The sequence below is a fragment of the Choloepus didactylus genome, chromosome 12 (assembly GCF_015220235.1).
Source record: "Choloepus didactylus isolate mChoDid1 chromosome 12, mChoDid1.pri, whole genome shotgun sequence".
NCBI lineage: Eukaryota > Metazoa > Chordata > Mammalia > Pilosa > Megalonychidae > Choloepus > Choloepus didactylus.
The window spans coordinates 8,347,473-8,366,234 of NC_051318.1; the positions used below are offsets into that span (position 1 = coordinate 8,347,473).

At 42.6% G+C, this 18,762-nt stretch overlaps 1 protein-coding gene across 1 annotated transcript in view; it reads right to left on the bottom strand.

Annotated features, from left to right (window-relative positions):
- Nucleotides 1-3,107: 3,107 nt before the first annotated feature.
- RXFP2 (relaxin family peptide receptor 2) overlaps nucleotides 3,108-18,762 on the bottom strand; it is a 44,066-nt gene continuing 28,411 nt past the window's right edge. The window contains 7 exon segments of the mRNA XM_037799887.1: nucleotides 3,108-3,349; nucleotides 7,153-7,371; nucleotides 11,318-11,728; nucleotides 12,362-12,591; nucleotides 15,119-15,190; nucleotides 17,689-17,760; nucleotides 17,867-17,938. Of these exon segments, the coding sequence (XP_037655815.1) occupies nucleotides 3,108-3,349; nucleotides 7,153-7,371; nucleotides 11,318-11,728; nucleotides 12,362-12,591; nucleotides 15,119-15,190; nucleotides 17,689-17,760; nucleotides 17,867-17,938 (1,318 nt within the window).

An 18,762-nucleotide genomic window follows, 5' to 3' on the forward strand; every position in this document is an offset into this window, starting at 1 on the left:
CAAGGGTAGGAAAACATGTGAATGTAGCTACTAAAAAATTGACCAATTGGAGCCCCTAATCAAGGACTCCGTCATTCTGAGGGGCAGATGTGGGCTTTGTAAAAGGCGTTGGCTCACCATTTGGAGGCACTCTTTAAAATGTAAGGTCGTGTTGGAGGTCCTTAATATTAGGCGCTAGCTGTGCGGTTGGCCTGTAGGGTCAGACTACTCTGGCTGAGCCTCTGATTCGTATGTGGGGGAGAAGCTCCCTTAGAAATTCTCTTGAATCATTGACATTTACGAAACACCTCATTTTCCACAGAGGGCAGGTGCCTGAAGTCTGGTCTTGAATAAAGAAGAAGACAAGTAGCTCAGTAGCAACTCAGGCGCCAAACCCACCTTCCCAAACTGGAAGGCCCATGCCACAGGCATTTTGCAAAAGAAGTTCCTGAATTGGTGGTGGTAACTGACATTTGCCCCGCCCTTTATGGTTTATAAAGTGCCCCCAGCCTGAGGTGTCATCCCAGGAGCCCTCAGCGATCGTAAGATTCCACCTTTGGGGTGGAAGATGGCTCAGCAGCAAGCGCCAAAGAGGGAGCCATTTCTAGCTCCTCTTTTCCTGACATTTTCCATAGTGGGTCCCGAAGGAAAACAGAGTCTCTTGGAGACGATTATAAACTGTGGGCTCTTGCAGTTCTTTGGGGTACCTCCCTTTCCATCTGTGTTTTATATAAATGCTCTTAAGGCTTTTTGTCCCCTTAAGAATGAAACAAAGTGATGTCAACAATTCACGTCCAACACAAATAAACCTCAGACCCTCTTTCTGTACAGTCATCTGAAGCTCCATATTGACTTGTTACGACATCTTTTCTTTGTCCTTCCCAGAGAAGATGTCATTTAAACACAAACACATTTTGGAATAGTGGAGCAGATGATTTGCCATCACCTTCTCAGAAATGGCACAGTCTGTGGGCTCTCAAATTCCGGGGTGATGTTGAATTAATGTTTATATTGTCATGGAAAATGGTTCACAAGCACATGGAGTGTTTTCATAACCACATAGAAATGTTGGGTTTAGAAAACAATTCTGACATAACACAAATGACTTAAATGAATTTAGACATGAACCTATTATTTGCTAAAATCAAAAATTATTTCTGATAGTTTTCTGTTTATGTAGTAGTTTAGAATAAGATTGTAAACCAGTAAGCTTTATGCTATTTGTTGGCATGTTGCTGACCAATTTGGGACTTCTATTTGACTGTGAGATGTGCTGCCTGCTTCTTTCAAGCATCTGACCTTGTGCTTCTCATGTCTGTTGCTCAAGGATAAGAGTGTGGCTAGTACCAAACCACATTTCCAAGATGTTTGGTCCACAGGCCCTGGATGATGCTTTCCAAGAACTGGAAACACCCATTTATGCTCAGATTGAAATACCCTAGGCTCAAGGTACATCCCTTGTTTATCCTACTGAGGTTGGGAAATGCATTAGGAAATAAATAATTCACATGATGAGCAAAGATTGAGAAAGAACATTGTTAAATTGTCAGTGGATATGGAAAATAATTGGAAAGCAACTAGTCATGTTGAAGAGACAGATTGAGCAAAGTTTGAAACCTTAAGGAAAAAGGTCAACTGGTCAATGGGTGGGAACATTCTATCTAGAATCTTAGTGGAAGGATTTTCACTGATGTAAGAAATGTCACTTGATCGAAATGAAGGAACTCACATTGTGGTTTTAGTCAATATTAAGTAATAACAAGTGAATTACCAGAACAGCTCTGACACATAAAGCCTGAGTTTCTTTCTTTCCTGGATGCTACTAGGTAAAGGGGCATTTCCTTTCATATGCAGTCAAAAGGATCTGGTGTCCTCAGTCAGATGCTTGCATTTTATCTCATTAAAGGAACCGAGATGCAGTGAGTAAAGACAGTAAGTTACTACCTCTTATTTTGACAAAAGTGGAAAAGAAGAATGTAAGCTATGTCTTGCCAAGCGCTATGTTTCCTAGCTACATTCTTCATCAGAAGGATGTGTGTAACAGTCAATAAACTCTACCCAAGGCCTTTTTTAAGCTTAAAATAAAATACAGATAGGTACAAAATAAAATTTTATTTACCCAATTCTTTTTTTTTCTCACATACAAACTTTCAGTATAAAAATACATCCAGGCCTTCTTGAGTATTTTTCATTTGCAAGAAAAAACAAATCCAAATGTACTTGCCTTTTTGTTAAAAGTAATGGGAATTTATCTGAGGAAGAAAATGGTCCCAAATGGAGCCACTATTGTTAAATATCCTTTAATGCTTCTTATCTGCATGTTTAATTATGGCAGGACTTGCCAGCAAGATGGATACTGCCATAAAGAAATATGTACTTAAAAAATATGAAAGCGTGGTTTTTGGCAGTTGGGAGGCCCGATTTTCATTTGTGCCTTGGGCAACCTTAAGGAAAATATCTTAAGATCTCAGCTCCTCTGACATTAAATAAAAGCCAAGAAGGGGAATGTTTCCACCAGTGTACATCTCTGATCATATTTCAGGAGTGGGAAACCTTGTATGACATTCTGCTTTCCAAGTCGCTGCTCCATTAGTCGCCACAGGGTAGGACTTGGGGATGGTGAGTATCTCGGAAATCCCTTGCTGTCAGTTCAGCAGGATGCTGATGGCTTTATCCGATGTTGAAAAAGCAAGGAAAGAGATGTTACGCTTCTGTGGTTATGGTCACACTGGAACTAGATGTAGTGAATGTGTTTATTCTGTGGACAGTGCAACTTGATTTAAAAGCACGCCGTGTGAGTGGTGCCAGAATGCGGGCATTCTAGCAAGCTGGTGGCATTGACTGAGATCAACTGTGTATCAGCCTACTGTATACAGACTCTGTGTTCCAGGCATGGAAGGGTGAGGAAAAGCCCATTTGGGGACAGTTTTCTGCACAGGCGAGCAGGATCTCAGCTGCCCCCGGAATGCAAAGCCACAAGTTGCTCCATTGTGCTCTCGGTGCAGAAAGGTTTGCCATCTGGAGAGAGGAAAAGTGTTACACACATCATCTGCCAAAAGCTGTATCTTGTTTTAGGTAGTCCTTTGACAGTCCAGTGAGCTAAAACCATGAGTGCTAAGTTGGTTTCATTATACTGTCCCCAGAGTGATTTTGTTCAAAACCCCAAGTTTAAGTGAAGAGGAGTCATCTGTCCACACAATGGACACAGACAAACTTTTCTTTTTAGTTTTGAAAACTGATTTCCTCCGATGTTTGGGTAGCAGCTGTTTCAACTTGTCCTTAAAAAAGCTGGTTGTGAGGGTGTAGAGGATGGGGTTCAAAGCACTGTTTACCGGAAGGAAAAAAATGACTATCCAGGAAGTGATTGTGCCTGGAGAAGGAAATGGAGTGTGAAAAAGATAGAAGTTGAGGTTTGAGATAGACACAAAATATACATAACATTTTACAGTCATTGCTGTTTTTGAGAGAGCAACCTAATTCATGTAAATTTTCTCTCGCCTTATTGAAACTTTCTATATGAGTAGAGCTGAGGAGCTATGAATCCCAGGTCTACCATTTAATTTCTCTGAATGTATGAATTCCAGTTTCTACCATTTAACCTCTCTGAATTTCCATAACGGCCTCACAGGTTGTGAGAGCAATAGAGAGGAAATATGAGAAAGCATTTTTGCAAATTATTGATTGCTATATAATGAACTTTTCCAGTCTTTATTGCCTTTCTTTATATAAAAATAAGGAAATAAGGCAATAATTCTCAATCAATGGACTCGGGTTCAGTTAACTTCTGATCCAGGAGTCAGATCTGCCCTCGGTCCCCCCTTTATCCAGGCCTGAGCCCTGAGGTTGACCCACTGTCCTATTCGGAACCGGGCTAAAGATCTGAAGAGCAAAGAAGGACACGGCCCCACAGCCTAATGGATTCCTTTTGTGGCAAACCTTACAGATACTGATAGAATATTCGGGGAAGATGCCACACACAATTCTTCTTTGGGAGGAGACATTTGGAAAGACAGTGTCCTTTCTATCATTTTCTGGGCTAGAATGAAATGTATTTTCTGCCTGAATCACAGCTACCCCTGTGGTCAACGCTTCTCAGCTACGGGACTATGGGCAAAGCCCTTCACCTCCCGCGTGCTCACCTGCCTCGTCTGAAAACTTGTCTGACGGAAGTCAGGGTATTCCACGGACCTCCCTTTTCCACCTTAATATCTGCTGTTCTCAGATTAGTTCAACAGTTAGAACTTCAGCTGGAGTGACAACCAGCGATACTTTCTCACTATCCTTTGTTGTCACCTCCTGCAATTTTCTTCTTTTAAATGCCATTGCTTGTTCTTCTCTTACCCCTACTTTGTCCCTTACATCCTCTCTTCCTCTCTGGGTCTCTCCCCTCTTCTTCCTTTCTGTCTTTCTTTTTAATGTCTTCTCCGACCTCTGATCTAATCTTCCCCTTCTCTTTGCCCTCCTTTCCTTTTATTGCTCTCTTTTCTTATTCTATATTAGCCTTTCTCTTTTCCCATCCCATCTTCACTTTCTTCTCCTTATTTCTTTTTTATTAGGAAGAATATGGGAGGGAAAAGTTTTATATTTTAGTATATCTTATATTTATTAAATAAAATTTTATGTTACTTGACCTTCATTTAAAAAAAAAAATGATCTGCATGGTTAATGATTGAAGAAAAACAAATGAAGTAAGTTGCTTTTTGTCTGCTGTGGCCCCAAAGGAAATTGTGGCCAGTAGGCCCACCCCAGCCTGGCGCACGCACATCGCCTGACCTCGGCCTCACGTCAGGCAAAGCCGGTCAGGCCATGTTCGTCCACACTGCCCCGCGGGATGTCACGTTTGCCTCGGGCTGACTCCCTAACTTCAGACCAGCAGCTGGTGCTGAGCCGGGAGGGCTCAAGCTCCCTGACCCCTCGGGCGGACCCCAGCTGGCATCAGTGAGTAGCGCCCCGATCTTGGAGGGCAGGAACGGGGTCCAGGAAGGAGCATTTTGTATATTGCCGGGGGACGTGGGGCAAGTAGCAAAGGGCTTGGTCAAATCTTACAAAGACTTCTTTCCTAGTCCACCACAGTGTGCCAGACAAACCCCAAAGTACTGCCCTCTGGCCCAGTGATGTTTTAACAAGACACTGTCGCCGTTCCTGTTCCCGTAATGGAGGGTGTTTATTAGACATATGGTGATCTGAAGTTCTCAGACTCTCTAAGGATGCTGATTGCTCCTGCTGCCGTCAGAAACTGGGGGTCACAAAACGTCTCTTGATTCTAACCCAGAGAGGAAAAGCCTCATGGCCCTAACAGAATTGCAGGACACTAAAACTGGGAGGAATGGAGGGACTGTCTGGGAAATTATCTCCAGGAAGCAATGTGACTTCTCTAAGTGCCCCGTCAGTGGCAGGGACAGAAAGGAGGCCAGGACCCCCGCCCACTCATGGCCTGGCCCGCCTCCTACCACGCCAGGCTGTGTCCCCCCAAAGGCCTGGGGTGGAAAGGACACAGAGGTGTGGGTGGAGTGGGGGGACAAACCCCAGCCACATCATTGCTCTCGGACCAGCTCAGCTTCTTTAATTGAAAAGGCATTTATTAAATAACCAATGTAGAAAAAGCCCTGTGGAAAATGCAAAGATGAAAAAGACACAGCCCTCAGCCTCCTGGAGGGAGCAATGGACGTCGTCAAAAATAACACTGATATGAGGCAGTTCCAAAGAGGCCGATAAGTGAGGTTCAAACAAAATACGATGAACAGTTGAGCCACTGGGTTGGATGAGTGGGGGAGAGATCCACAGTGGTTCCGTGGGGGAGGCAGTTTTGGGTTGAGCCTTGAAAGATGAGAAGAGGCATCTAGAAGGCTAGAGATACAAGTAAAAAGTATAATCCAAGTGGCGGGGATGGCTTTGGCAAAGGCAGGACATCAGAAAAGTGTGGAGAAAAAGCTCAATAATGCCCATGTTCCTAGATCCTGGGTAACATGAGGGAGGGAGGTAAGAAGTATTTTTACACTAATCCCAACATTTGGACTTTGTTCCATGAGCAATGGAAGCCAATGGGTATTTTAGTCCTGTTGAATTTGATGTACTGAGAATGTAAAAACTGAGATGTCCAAGAAGCTGAAATAGTTTCTGCTCTCACCATCCAGCAAAGACTTCCAAGTGGAGCCCTGATCTCTTTTCTGATTTTCACTTCCACGTCTGCAGTGGCTTAAGGTACATCTATCTGCACCTTGTTGTGCAAGCTAAGTTAACATATTAGGGGGTTACTGTGGATGTTCTGTGTTGCTTTGCAGCAGGCTTTCAACAAGGGCCCCCATGGTTTTGTGAACACGCTGGAGGGTCACAGGTTGGAGGGATGATGGCCGGCTGTTTAGCTGTGCCCTCATCACTTTTATATGGGCTGTTGATGTGTCAGTCATTTTGCTTGACACAGGGGTGCTAAGGTGACTAAGACAGAGCCCTGCCCTAGAGGTATTCTTCATGGAGATTTGCAGTGGGGGAAGCATAAGTTGGCCATGATCTAAGCTCTCTCACTTCGAGTTGGGCTAAGCCTTGGGTGGCCCTAGGGGGCATGATCTCTAGATTCCAGAAAGGGCATTAGTAAAATGCTAAGTAATGAACAGTGACCTGCTGTGGTTGTGGTTGTGGTTGTGGTGTGGGCCAGGGAACCCAGCCTCTTGGATGAGGCACTTCCACAGAACGTCTTGTCCTCCAAGAGTCCAGTATAAAACCGCTGAGCTAAGCCAAGGAAACTGATGCAAACTATACAGGGGTGTATATCTCAGGGTCACAGGCCATCCACCGGCTTAACCCTTGGAGAGCTACATCCAGAGGTCCAGGGTAGAACCTGGGCATGCCTATTTTGATCCTTAATGTGCCCTCCTGATAAAAGACCACGATCTAGCTCAGGTAGATGCAGACACACAGATGTAGTTTCTCTCTAGCTCCTGCTTTTTATTTTCCCCTGGCTGGATTGCAACACTTAACAGTTTCTATCTCAGAATGCCAGTTATAAAAGACAAGGTGGAATAACATCCCTTCGTATGGAAGCTGTAGGCGTGTATGGAGGATTTGCTAATGGGCAAGGCCCTGTCCTGTGCAGTAGCTGCTCATCCTTGCCCTGGCCTCGACAAACAGATGGCACAAGAAGGCATGACATACTTTTGAGTAAAATGAGGGACTGACCTGGTATTTCCACCTGGAAGAGGGAAAGAATTTTAACCACAAACACAGGAATCCAGCAGATGGCATCAGAGAACACTATAAAAAAGAAGCGATTTGCCACAGCCACCTCTCCTCCAATGTGATTCCGTACTTCCGATGTCTGCAAGGCCGTTTTTTGAATGGAACAGAACATAGTGATATAGCAAGACACAATGATGAGGAAAGCCAGCAAGTTGACACCTGTTGGGGAAAGCACACTTCTTAGCATCTCGGATGTAAAGATGCTGTGGTACTTACATGTTATACCTGGTGCCCATTATAAAGGCGTTTCTTTTTTATAAGCCCAGTGGTGTTCGGCTAAAACCCTGAGTTCAAGGCTATAAGCTGCAACAAGCTAAAGGACTTGGGTTTGCCACATAAAAAAAAAAAAAAGCGATTTCGAATATATAAGTCCTTTGTGAAGAATTATGGCCTTCTGAAATCCAGAGCCGCGGTTATCATGAGGTAAGCTCTTGCTTCTTTAGAAGTATGAAAATGAGCTACTTTTGCTTTTAGCTCTGTGCGATTTCAAATCTTAAGGGGTTACTGTAATCAAATGCACTTCCTGAAAAATAAAGGTAGCTTCATTCACTTATCTTATAAATATGAAAAGGAAAACCTTGGGATTGAGCAAGAAGGGAACTACCTCAGAAACATTATTCCTTCTGTCTTGGGTCTTAAATGAAAATAATACATAGAATAAAAATACATTTTGGTTTATTTTTCTTCAGTTTTTGTAGAGTAGTTTAAGCTAGTACGGTGCATAACTTCTTAGACTCGTTTTAGAAAAAGAAGAAATAAGAAAAAAAATTAAAATTCAACTATATGTATCATTCCTTTAGGGCCAAACATGTCCAAAAGATTCTCACTTAACAACACTGTCCGCAGTAATGCTGACTTTTTAGGTGCTCAGTTTGCTTTATTCTCACTGTAATAAAAAATCCTCAGATTGATGATCTTATTTCTCATAATGAGCATAATATTTGCATATATTTTCAAAGTTGCTTAAAAACTGTTCCTCTGAACACAGACTGTATGTAAGCCTGGCGAAATCCAGGGCGAAGAGCTTTAAATCCGAAGTGTTCAGTTATTTTTATCAAAGCCTTTTTGTATTCCAAGGTCTCTCACTAGAAAGCAATTCCATAGAATTTTATAACATTGGTTTGTCTTAGGCTTCTTGTGAGAAACTGTAGTTAAGGAGGAAATAAAGGGAACCGGTGAGAAGATGCTTCTCTGGCCCCAATTCTGAAAACAGACTTAGGAAAGGACCGAAAGGGTCTGTTGGGAGCTTCCTGCGGTCACATGAAGTGCTCACAGCAGGGGAGACCGGGCTAGGGGTGTCCGCAGAGTCCACACCTGCCTTGCGACATTGCTGGAAATCTAAACTATGAAAAGTATTCGGAAGAGCGTGCATGCTTACATTCTTCTAGTAGAAAGGGAAAGTGTGCTTTATCTAGAGCTCTAAGGCCCCTCCACCGTGAACACCGAGTGTGTCTCTCTGTTGGAAATACACCCAGGCCCTGTCGGCCGAGCCCCATTCATAACTGTATGATGGAGCTCACCCGACTTCTCCAGTCCACCAAGGGCACCCGTGCCCTGGCCCTGGGCCTCCTTCTCCCCCCCCCCCGCCTTCTCTTGGCTAAGGCCTCCTTGTCCTTTGGGCTTCGCTTTGGAGGTCATTTCTGCTGGATGCCTTCCCTGGTCCTCAGGTTCCGGTCACCCAGAACATCCTGCCCTCCTCCCTTGTGGCATTTCTCAGCCTGGGACGCCAGGACCTGTTCCCCTCTGCCACCTCCTGCCCCCCTGCCAGGTCTGGGAGGGCTGGGGTCTGTTGTATATCTGGAATACAAAAGAACATGCTTGGCCCAGAGTGTGTGCATGTGTGAGTGTGTGTGTGCATACACGTGTATGTGTGTGCCTAAGTCTGCATGTGTATGTGTGCAAGTGTGCATGTGTATGTGCATGTGTGTGTATGTGCACATGCGTGTGTGCGCATGCCTGTATATGTGTGATCCCCAGTCTGTATGTGTGCAAGTGTACGTGTATATGTGCATGTGTATGTGCACATGCATGCGTGTGTTTGTGCACACATGCGTATGTGCATGCCTGTATATGTGTGTGCGTAAGTCTGCATGTGTATGTGTGTGAGTGTATGTATGTGCAGGGGTGTGTGTACAAGTGTGTGTATGTGCATGTGTATGCATGTGTGACTGCAAGTGTGTGTGTGTGTGCATGCATGTGTATGTGTGTGCCTAAGTCTGCATGTGTATGTGTGCAAGTGTGTATGTGTGTATGTGCATGTGTGTGTGTGCATGCCTGTATATGTGTGTGCCCAAGTCTGTATGTGTGCGAGTGTACGTGTATATGTGCATGTGTATGTGCACATGCATGCATGTGTGTGTTTGTGCACACATGTGTATGTGCATGCCTGTATATGTGTGTGCCTAAGTCTGCATGTGTGTGTGCGAGTGTATGTATGTGCAGGTGTGTGTGTACAAGTGTGTGTATGTGCATGTGTATGCATGTGTGATTGCATGTGTGAGTGTGTGTGTGCATGCATGTGTATGTGTGTGCCTAAGTCTGCATGTGTATGTGTGTGTGTGTGCACGTGTGTGTGTGCATGCCTATATATGTGTGTGCCCGTCTGTATGTGTGCGAGTGTACATGTATATGTGCATGTGTATGTGCACATGCATGCATGTGTGTGTTTGTGCACACATGTGTATGTGCATGCCTGTGTATGTGTGTGCCTAAGTCTGCATGTGTATGTGTGTGAGTGTATGTATGTGCAGGTGTGTGTGTACAAGTGTGTGCATGTGTATGTGCATGCGTGTGTATGTGCATGTGTGTGTGCACATGCCTGTATGTGTGTGCCCAAGTCTGTATGTGTGCAAGTGTATGTGTGTATGTGCATGTGTATGCATGTGTATGAGTGTGTGTGTGTATGTGCACATGCATGCATGTGTATGTGAATGTGTTTGCATGTGTATATTGTCTGTGTGTATGTGTGCAAGTGTGTGCATGTGTATGTGCATGACTGTGTGTGTGTGTGTCATGGAGGCCATCTGTGTCGAGCATCTCTCGTAGGTGCAATGAGGAAAGACAAAGAACAGCGCACAACCCCTGGGAGTGACACAGCCTCCACCAAAGAGTTATAAATAGGGGAGGGGGTGCTATTAAATGGGGCTCAGGGCCCTTTGTGATGGGCCTTAAGGGGCTGGTAGGCGTAGGAGGTACCTGGGTATCAAGGTTCTCAGGAGATGCTAATGGTGGAAGCAAACAGATAAATTGGAGCAGGGAGGTCCCAGAGGCCAAAAGTTGAGAGGGGCTAATGGAATAATTCAGGGTTGAGGTAGAAGGTTTTACACTAAGGTGATGGCAGTAGGTAGAGAGTGCAAGAAAGAGAAGACAGAAGGCATATGCTGATTTAAAAACAAGGACAATCAAGCCTGTTGGCTGGGGAAAGGGAGTCAACGATGACATTACCCTGGTTAAATGGAGGACACAGGGACAGTTTTAATTTTAAGCAGGAGAGGTACATATTAGACAGTACAAAAAAGGTGTTTTTTTAAGCTGTAAAGAAGTTAACTGTAAAGAAGTTAACATTTGTAATATAGAATGTAGAGTCATCCTTTCCAAAAACTTAGGAAGGATGAAGAAAATTGAAAAGGAAAGAATTTTATTAAGTATTCTTACTTTGCTGACTTTATAGCTGCATTTAACAAAGCAGCTGATATTTCCATTCTGAAAATCTCCCGTGAGTTTCTAGAATTTTCTTATTATGTATTTAACTCATAACTAGATTGTAAAAAATATGAGTTCAAATAACTTGATAGTTCACAGGACAAGGGATGAAACTAGACTTCCTCCAGCCCAGCCTCTGGCTGGATGTGAAATCGAAGGGGCTTAAAGATAATAACAAGATCCTCCCGAGATCCTGAGAGTATGGCTGTTTTGCACACTAAATCTCTATAATAAAAAGTTTAATAAAAATTTCTATAAATGTGCAGCAAGAACTCTCCTTTAAAAAGGACACAATCTTACCCATGTTAGTTTACTTCCTCTAATGGGCAAATTCACCCTTGCTGAAATTTAAGGGATTTCTAATAAAAGCACGTTTGTCCAGGAAATGAAAAATAGAATTTACCTAGGAAAATCCCAAGAGAATACCCTTTGCTTCCAATATCTTCTGTTTGGTCATAATAAAGTGGGAAGCACACTCCATTTTTCCCATAAAAGTTTCCAAAATAATCCTCGTTCCAAAATGGAATTGCAGCTATTAAAAATCCCACGATCCAGATGCAAGTGAGGATGATGGAGGCCTGCCGTTTCCCCGGGCGGATGTTGCTGAAGGGGAAGACGACAACCAGGAACTTCTCCAGAGTCAAGTAGGTGAGCAGCAGGACAGAGACCTCGGTGGACAGCATGGCCAGGAAGCCCAGGAGGCGGCACTGCAGGCTCTCCATCCACAGCAAGGCGTACTTGTGATATTGGCCTCGGTATTTGAGGTCAGAAAAGCCCACGAAGAACAAATAAACACCCATCAGGCAGTCCGCACCTGTTACGGAATCCATACATAGAGTGTTGGTGTTTCCCAGTTTGCCCACTGAGCATCCAACAGTTTAGTTTTCTAGTGAGGTCTAGCTCCTTCATCCTCTGTTAAATGCACTAATGTACGTAAAACACCTACTACGGTGCACCTGGAAGCCACTGGAACTCAAGATCTGTACTATTTCTAAAATACCTCTTTGATTATAGTTTAAAAATGTGGGGGTGGGGTTGATTTTGGGGGGCTAGATTTTAAACATGCAATATGTATTAATTGCATGTTTACAAAGGCATTCATTTTCTGCATCTTGGAAGAATAGATGTTATGCTATTTGGAGGTTCAACAAGGCTTTGTTCTATAACCACAAAACTCCCTCCATGATCCATCTTTTGACTCATCAGCTCTACATGTCCAAGACAAGTTACCCCAAGGCCAGGTACTAGATTACTGCCAGCTCATGCAATCAAAAGCTCGTGCAATCTAAAACAAAGCAGCCAATAAAAGCAGCAGATTCATATGTAGAACTAAAATGGCCTGACATATATAATTCCTATTAAATGCTGTTTGCTGAAGGTCACCTTGCATCTAGCACAGAGCCGACAGAAGAGATCTTCAATCTATTTAGATAGGAAACATACTTACAACAAAGGATTTTGATGGACATAGCGTGAGTCGTATTTTCCGCTTTAATGAAAGATCTCATGCCAATGACAAAAAGATTTCCAAAGCAGGTAATGAAAGCTACGACCCAGACAAATATTCTGAGGATATTGTTAGCCAAGAGGTCCTCAAATGAAGAAATGCCATCAGTCGAAGGTATACAGATTCGGACATGGGGAGCATAGGAGCAGTATCGAAAGTTTTTGAAATAACTAAAGTCAAAGGGAAAGAAAGAGTCACTATACAGTAATGACACAGAGACTCCGGTTGCAAGTCTATGAAGGCTGCAACCATTTTTGTTTACTTATTTTTGTTCAATAGTTGTTACATAATTCTAGAGTTCCTCATTAACCATTGCGTATTCTAAGCAGTCTCCTTTTAAAGAAAAGGAACCTGAAGGACAGAGCAATTCCTTGGCTTGCCTGAGGTGAGTCTGGAGGACAGGAGAATTTGGAGTCTCAAGGACTCTTTTTCCCCCACCTCATTGCTTTATTTGCTAGGGCGTTTTAAATCATACACTACCATTGTTAAATGGATTTTTAGCAAAAATTGAGAACTCAGATTTGGGGATGTAGAGAACATACTATAGCTCACTCAAAACAACCCTGTCTTGTGCTTAGCTTTAAATGCTAACGTCTGCTCACTTTAAAAATTAGCCTCTCTTCACTGATCCTGGCAGGAATGGAGGGTCTCTGAGACTAAAATATCAGGCTTACTGGAGCTGGGAGGAGAAGCAGCCACCTTAAATGAGGACTTCTTACCAGGACCCAGAAGGACTTGAACAATTTCTAGGTGAAGCTGTCGGTTTGGTTTTGGTCCATGCCTTTTTTACCTGAGTGTGTGGAATCTTGAAGTGGACTGAATTGGTGAGTCCTTTGGCTCAAACCTGTGTGTCTGGGATTTTCTCACATTAAACTCATTCTGCTTTATTGGTTCAATACCTTGTTTTGTTCCTTTCTCTGCTCTTACCTCTCAGCCCTGTCTGGTTTCTAGAGCAGCAGGTTACACAGCACAGCTTGGCTTTGCCATGGCTCAAGGCCTCTAGTGGTGGGGCCCTGGTTGCCCCATGTCCCTCCTACTCGGACTGGCTCCCGGGTCCCAGTCCCGTTGACTTCCCTGCTAGTCCTCACACGGCCACGGCTCCCTTCCTTCTCGGAACCACCTCCTCTGCCTGGAAGACCCTTGACCAGATGTTGACAGTTTTGCCTCCTCCGGTCACTCAGGGCTGCTCAAATGGCGCAACCCCCTGACCTCTGCCTAAACCTCCAAACACTCCCTCCACCCCTTTCTCTTGCTTTACTTTTCTTCACGGCATCTATTACCTATTGATTTGTTTATTCTCAGCCTCCCAAGGCTGAATGGATGCTCCACGAGGGCAGACATGTCTTTCTCTGGCCCATCTTGTTCTCAGCATCTAGAACAGGACCTGGTACCCAGTAAATACCCAACAGGTGTTTTCTTAGGTTGGCAATTGAATGATGGAGGATTTAGTGCTGGGTGTGTCAGTCAGGAAGAGAAATGGGAGGTGATCCTGCCCTCAGGTAGCTCACAGTGTAGCTTCCCAATTAAAGGATTCTCTGGCTTTCTGCCCCTTCCCTGGAGACCCTGGCCCACAGCTGACGTGACCTCCTGGTTCTCAGGATTCCATCAGGTCCCCGTCTTCAGGTGTCATCATCTAGGGTGTCTTGGAGTTTCAACCTCTCCCACTGCTCGGCAGGTGGAAGGAGTGGGGTGGGGAGGCGGGAGTGACTGTGGGATGCTTCAGTAGGTGGTGGACAAGGAAGAGGAAAGAATTCTTGGGTCACTTAGCAGAGAAGTAACTAAGCTAACACATTTTCTAATTGATGGGTCCTTCTTGACCTTGAGTTGAGGTACAGATTTAAAGCGGCAGCTTCTCCATGAAGCTCTGAAACGGTTGGATGTCTCTATTTTAAGAAGACTTCACATTCTACCTGCAACAAGGAAGTGATCGCCCCATTGGCTATTTATCTAATGGTGTCTCAGTAAGAGGAAGTACGAAAACCATACGGCTACTCGTCTGTTGGTAATGACAGAAACAAAACGTTCTCCCCAAGGAGCACCTTCGCACCAACCATTTCATCCACTGCTGTACCCAACTTGTAATCGTATATCGAATCCTCCCTATGTTTGTGGATAACAATGGTTAATTTTTGAAATCATGAACACATAGATTGCACAGTTGGTAAGAAATGATCATGTCATAAACACACACATTAACACAACTTGCATAGTGCACTTTAGCCAAATATATTAAAGTGACTTATCAAAAACTACTATAAAGATTAATTACCTCCATTTTGCAGTGCACTTAGTAACAGTAACAACACCTGGAATATATAAAGCACCTTTCTTCCTAAGGGCTCAAATCTGAGAGCAGCCGACTGCTCACTCATGTGAATTAATGTTTCCAGGTCTCCCGAGTCCCATTTAAGTCAGTGACTTCGTCTGGTGTAAAATGTGGCATTCTGGTACCCTGATCTCTTATAGAGCCTCAATTGGATAAACAGCGTGTTTCCAGAGAGAAGGGTCACTCATGTCGGCACATCATAATATTGAACTCTATTTGAACAGGGACCAAAGGTGACAAAATTAAAAAGTTCTCAATATAAAGACTTTTCTTGCATAAAAACACATTGCAGCAATACGTTAGACAGTGTACATGAGAACATTCGAAACATTTCACCATACTTGCTTCTCTGTTCTTTCATACATACATACATGTGAGAAAGATTCTTCATGGGCTGAAACATCTGTGTGCTTATATTTGGAATCTCTATCCTTTCCAGGTCTCTGGAAAATACACATAATAGGCTTAATGTTTTCAGTGTTCAACTTTTTAATAACCACCTTCTTCGTCATCTCCTAAAGAAAATGCTTCAAAATCTTATGCTGCCAAATTCAATTAGGATGAACATTTTACAGAAAACTACCTTAGAAAATTGTCATTTCTATTTATGCCTCCTGTACCTTGGAGCTGATTTTGTCACTTTGACTGCAGAATTGCATTCTAATAGGGCACTTTCATTCATTTCTTTGATTTGAAAATAACAGTAGTGATTTGCATGATTATGAAATTGGCTCTGTAGTTTGATTTTATGAGCCATGACATAAAATTGATTAGTTAGTTAGAGGTTCTCAGTTGATCCCTGCTACTTCCAACTTGAGAACATGACCGAGGTTAGATTTGGGAGAATCTAGATGTGTATACAGCCCTGTCTGCCTGGCTTATGTGTCTTTAGGGTGGAAAACCATGGAAGCAACAGTCAAAAGAGCTGGGGGCAGTGAGAGGGACTCCAAGTCCTAAGGCAACAGTGGGGAGGTAATTCCTCTAAACTTCCTCCAGGCCCCATGAGATGTCCTCAAAAGCCTCTCATGACAACCCCTGTAGTCCTCACTTATCCAGAAGCTTCTTCAAATCTGTGTTCTTTGAACACCTCTCTAAGATGGTGTGAATTTAGGAAGTCTGCCAGATTCTCAGGAAACATAGATGGAGAAGGGACCATTTAGAAAGACAGGATCCTTTTGCTTTTAACATTTACTTTGAAAGACGTCTGATTCTTAATGTGGTTTCTTTTTGACTAACAGGAATAAGAATTTCTCAACCGGGTTCTGAGTTTTCTTTTGCTCAAGATGTGCTGCGTAGAAGACCCACCTTAGCTCCTCGGCCATCAGAAATAAAACCTGGGGGAGCTGTCAGACTATTATTATTAAAGTTTGTTTCCCTTCCTTCTTTTGCTTTCCAGTTTTCTCCTGGACTTAACACAGTTTTAGTCTAGCACATATTGTGTGATTATTTGGATAATGGCCTATAGTCGCTAACGGGGCAGAATCATTATGTACCGCGTGTCTAATACGAGGCCATGTGTAAGTTGGTGGGCAATAAATGTTTGTAAAATGAATGTGTAAATGAATCTTGGAAAGAATGAAATGCAATGATAGAGGATGGCAAGGAATGTCTGGAGGAATAGTTACTGCTTTGACTTTCAGAGCGGTGTCATGTGGTGACTTGATGTTTTGGCTTTCGGGAAGCAGTGGGTGGTACAGAGAGAGAAGAGTTGGTTTCCCACCTCCTGAAGCCTGTTCTTAATAGAAATTTAAAAACAACGGGCTACTTATTTTTGTGGATTGAACCATGTGCCCCACAAAGTCATGTTCAAATCTTAACTCCAGTTCTGTGAATGTGAACTCACTTGTCAGTAGGATCTTTGAAAATGTTATTAGTTTAGATGAAGCCAGACTGGATTGGGAAGACCCTGGCCCAGTGCGACTGGTGCTTACAGGTAGGAGACAGAAGGGGTCAGAAGCCCTGTGGTGGAGGCAGAGACTGAGTCATGGTTGGCTGCCAACCACCACCAGAAGGCTCCAGACTTCAGAGAAAGCATGGTTCTGCTTACAGACATGATTTTGGACTTCCAACCTCCAAAACGACAAGACAATAATTCCTATCATTTAATCCAACCAGTCTTTGGTACTTGTTATAGCAGCCTTGACAAACATAACATTTTTTTTGGTCCTAGGCTGTCTTTCTTGAGAGCAGGGACTAAATTCTTTTCATCAATGGATGCTTATTAATATTTGTTGAAAGAGAACCTCAATCTTTCATTAACTTCCAATAGAACTTTTAGCAAGAATAAAAAGGATATTAAGGATTGGTCTTTGGAATTAAATGAAGAAATGCTTTAAGTTGAGATCAGGTAACATCATAAGCACTCTGTAAAAACAAGTAAGCTTTAACCAACGAAGGCCATTTGATAGGAAAGGAATGATGAAATCCAGAGAATTCTTGAAACCTAATGTGGCTGAATTTTTAAAACACTAAGCAACATTCATTGTCTGAATGTTCATGTGGGTGGGAAAAGTTTTTCCTATACTGCTTGAGACGTATAAAGCACGTATCATCAACTGATAGCAAGTACTTATATAGATTTTTTTTTTTAGTAACAGGGAAAGAGACAAGGCAGGTGGGTTTTAGAGAATGTGTCTGACCAAAATTTTAGTAAAAAAAACAATTGCAAATGTCATTCTTAGTGAAAACTGTAGGATGAGATTTTCCCATATGAACCCAGTTTTCAGGAAGGAGCAATAGGTAGCTGCAAACACAGAAATGGTTTTTACACATGTAGAACAGTAAAAAATGAGGCTTTGTTTTTCAGCATGTACTCCATGTTAAAATTCCTGACCTTGGGCAGAGGCAAGGTCAAATCAAAGGCCCTCCTGTGCATGAAAATACCCATTTAAAAATAACACCCATCTAAATTATAATCATCATGCTGTAATATTTGACTTACAGAGATTGTAGTTGTTTAAGACTTTCAAACTGGTTCTTGTGGAGATACAAAAGAGGATTGGATGATAGATTCCTTTAGTACCAATAGAAGGAAAGGGGAAAGAAACATCAAGGTGTTATCATTTTGGAAGCTCAAGTGTTGCCATTTAAATCTGTTTCTGGTGAGAAGAAGAACTTACAGTTTTTGTAGAAGCTTCAAATCTTTAAATACGTGGGGTGGTAGCTCCATTATGAGGTTGTTAGACAGATCTCTGTTGACGACAGTGAAAAACCAAAGCAATTAAATTGGAAATAAATGACATGGTTATTACTCCTTTCAGTTATCATCATCCCATGTGATGTAACCGAAAGTATGAATCCAATTTAACCAACCTGGTAACTTGTTATACAACCAGAAGGCCATGTCAGTTACCCAAATGGATATGTTTCCAATCACTTTTGGATGTGGCAGTTTGCTCATCTAGTTCCTGTCTGGAATTTCCTCTCATTGCCTATCCAACATATTCCCAAGTTGGCTTTAAACTCTACTTTGATTAATTTCCTCCTTGTACACTTCTACCATGCATTGTTTCTTTGATTCCTTCTTAATTCGTGTATGTAATATCTTGTTTATCCAACTATATTATAAGGTTTCTGAGGTCAGGATCTGTGTCTTCTATTTATTTCACTTTCCAACTAAGAGATTGTATTGGCCATGCAGTGTCTGCCCAGTTAATCTTGAGTGGGTAAGTTTACATGTTCTTAAAACATCCTTATAGGGGACTGTTTCTCTAGAAGAAATTAAGAATTCAGAATTAAATATAATAGGACTGTCCAATCCACAAATAATAGTAGGGAAGTTACTCTGCAGATGTGGAAAAGAGATCTGCTAGAAATCAGGAATCTTTGAGTCCAAAATATACTTTTGAGCCAGAGAAGATGATAAGGATGAAACAGATTTGAAATTGCCTAATTAAGAGTCAAATGAAAGATTTCATCTATTTTTGATGCTTCAGAGCTGTTGATGGATACGAGGAAGTTACAAATAACTTTGACTTAGCTGTTTCTTCAAAGAAGCTTAAGTTTAAACAATTGG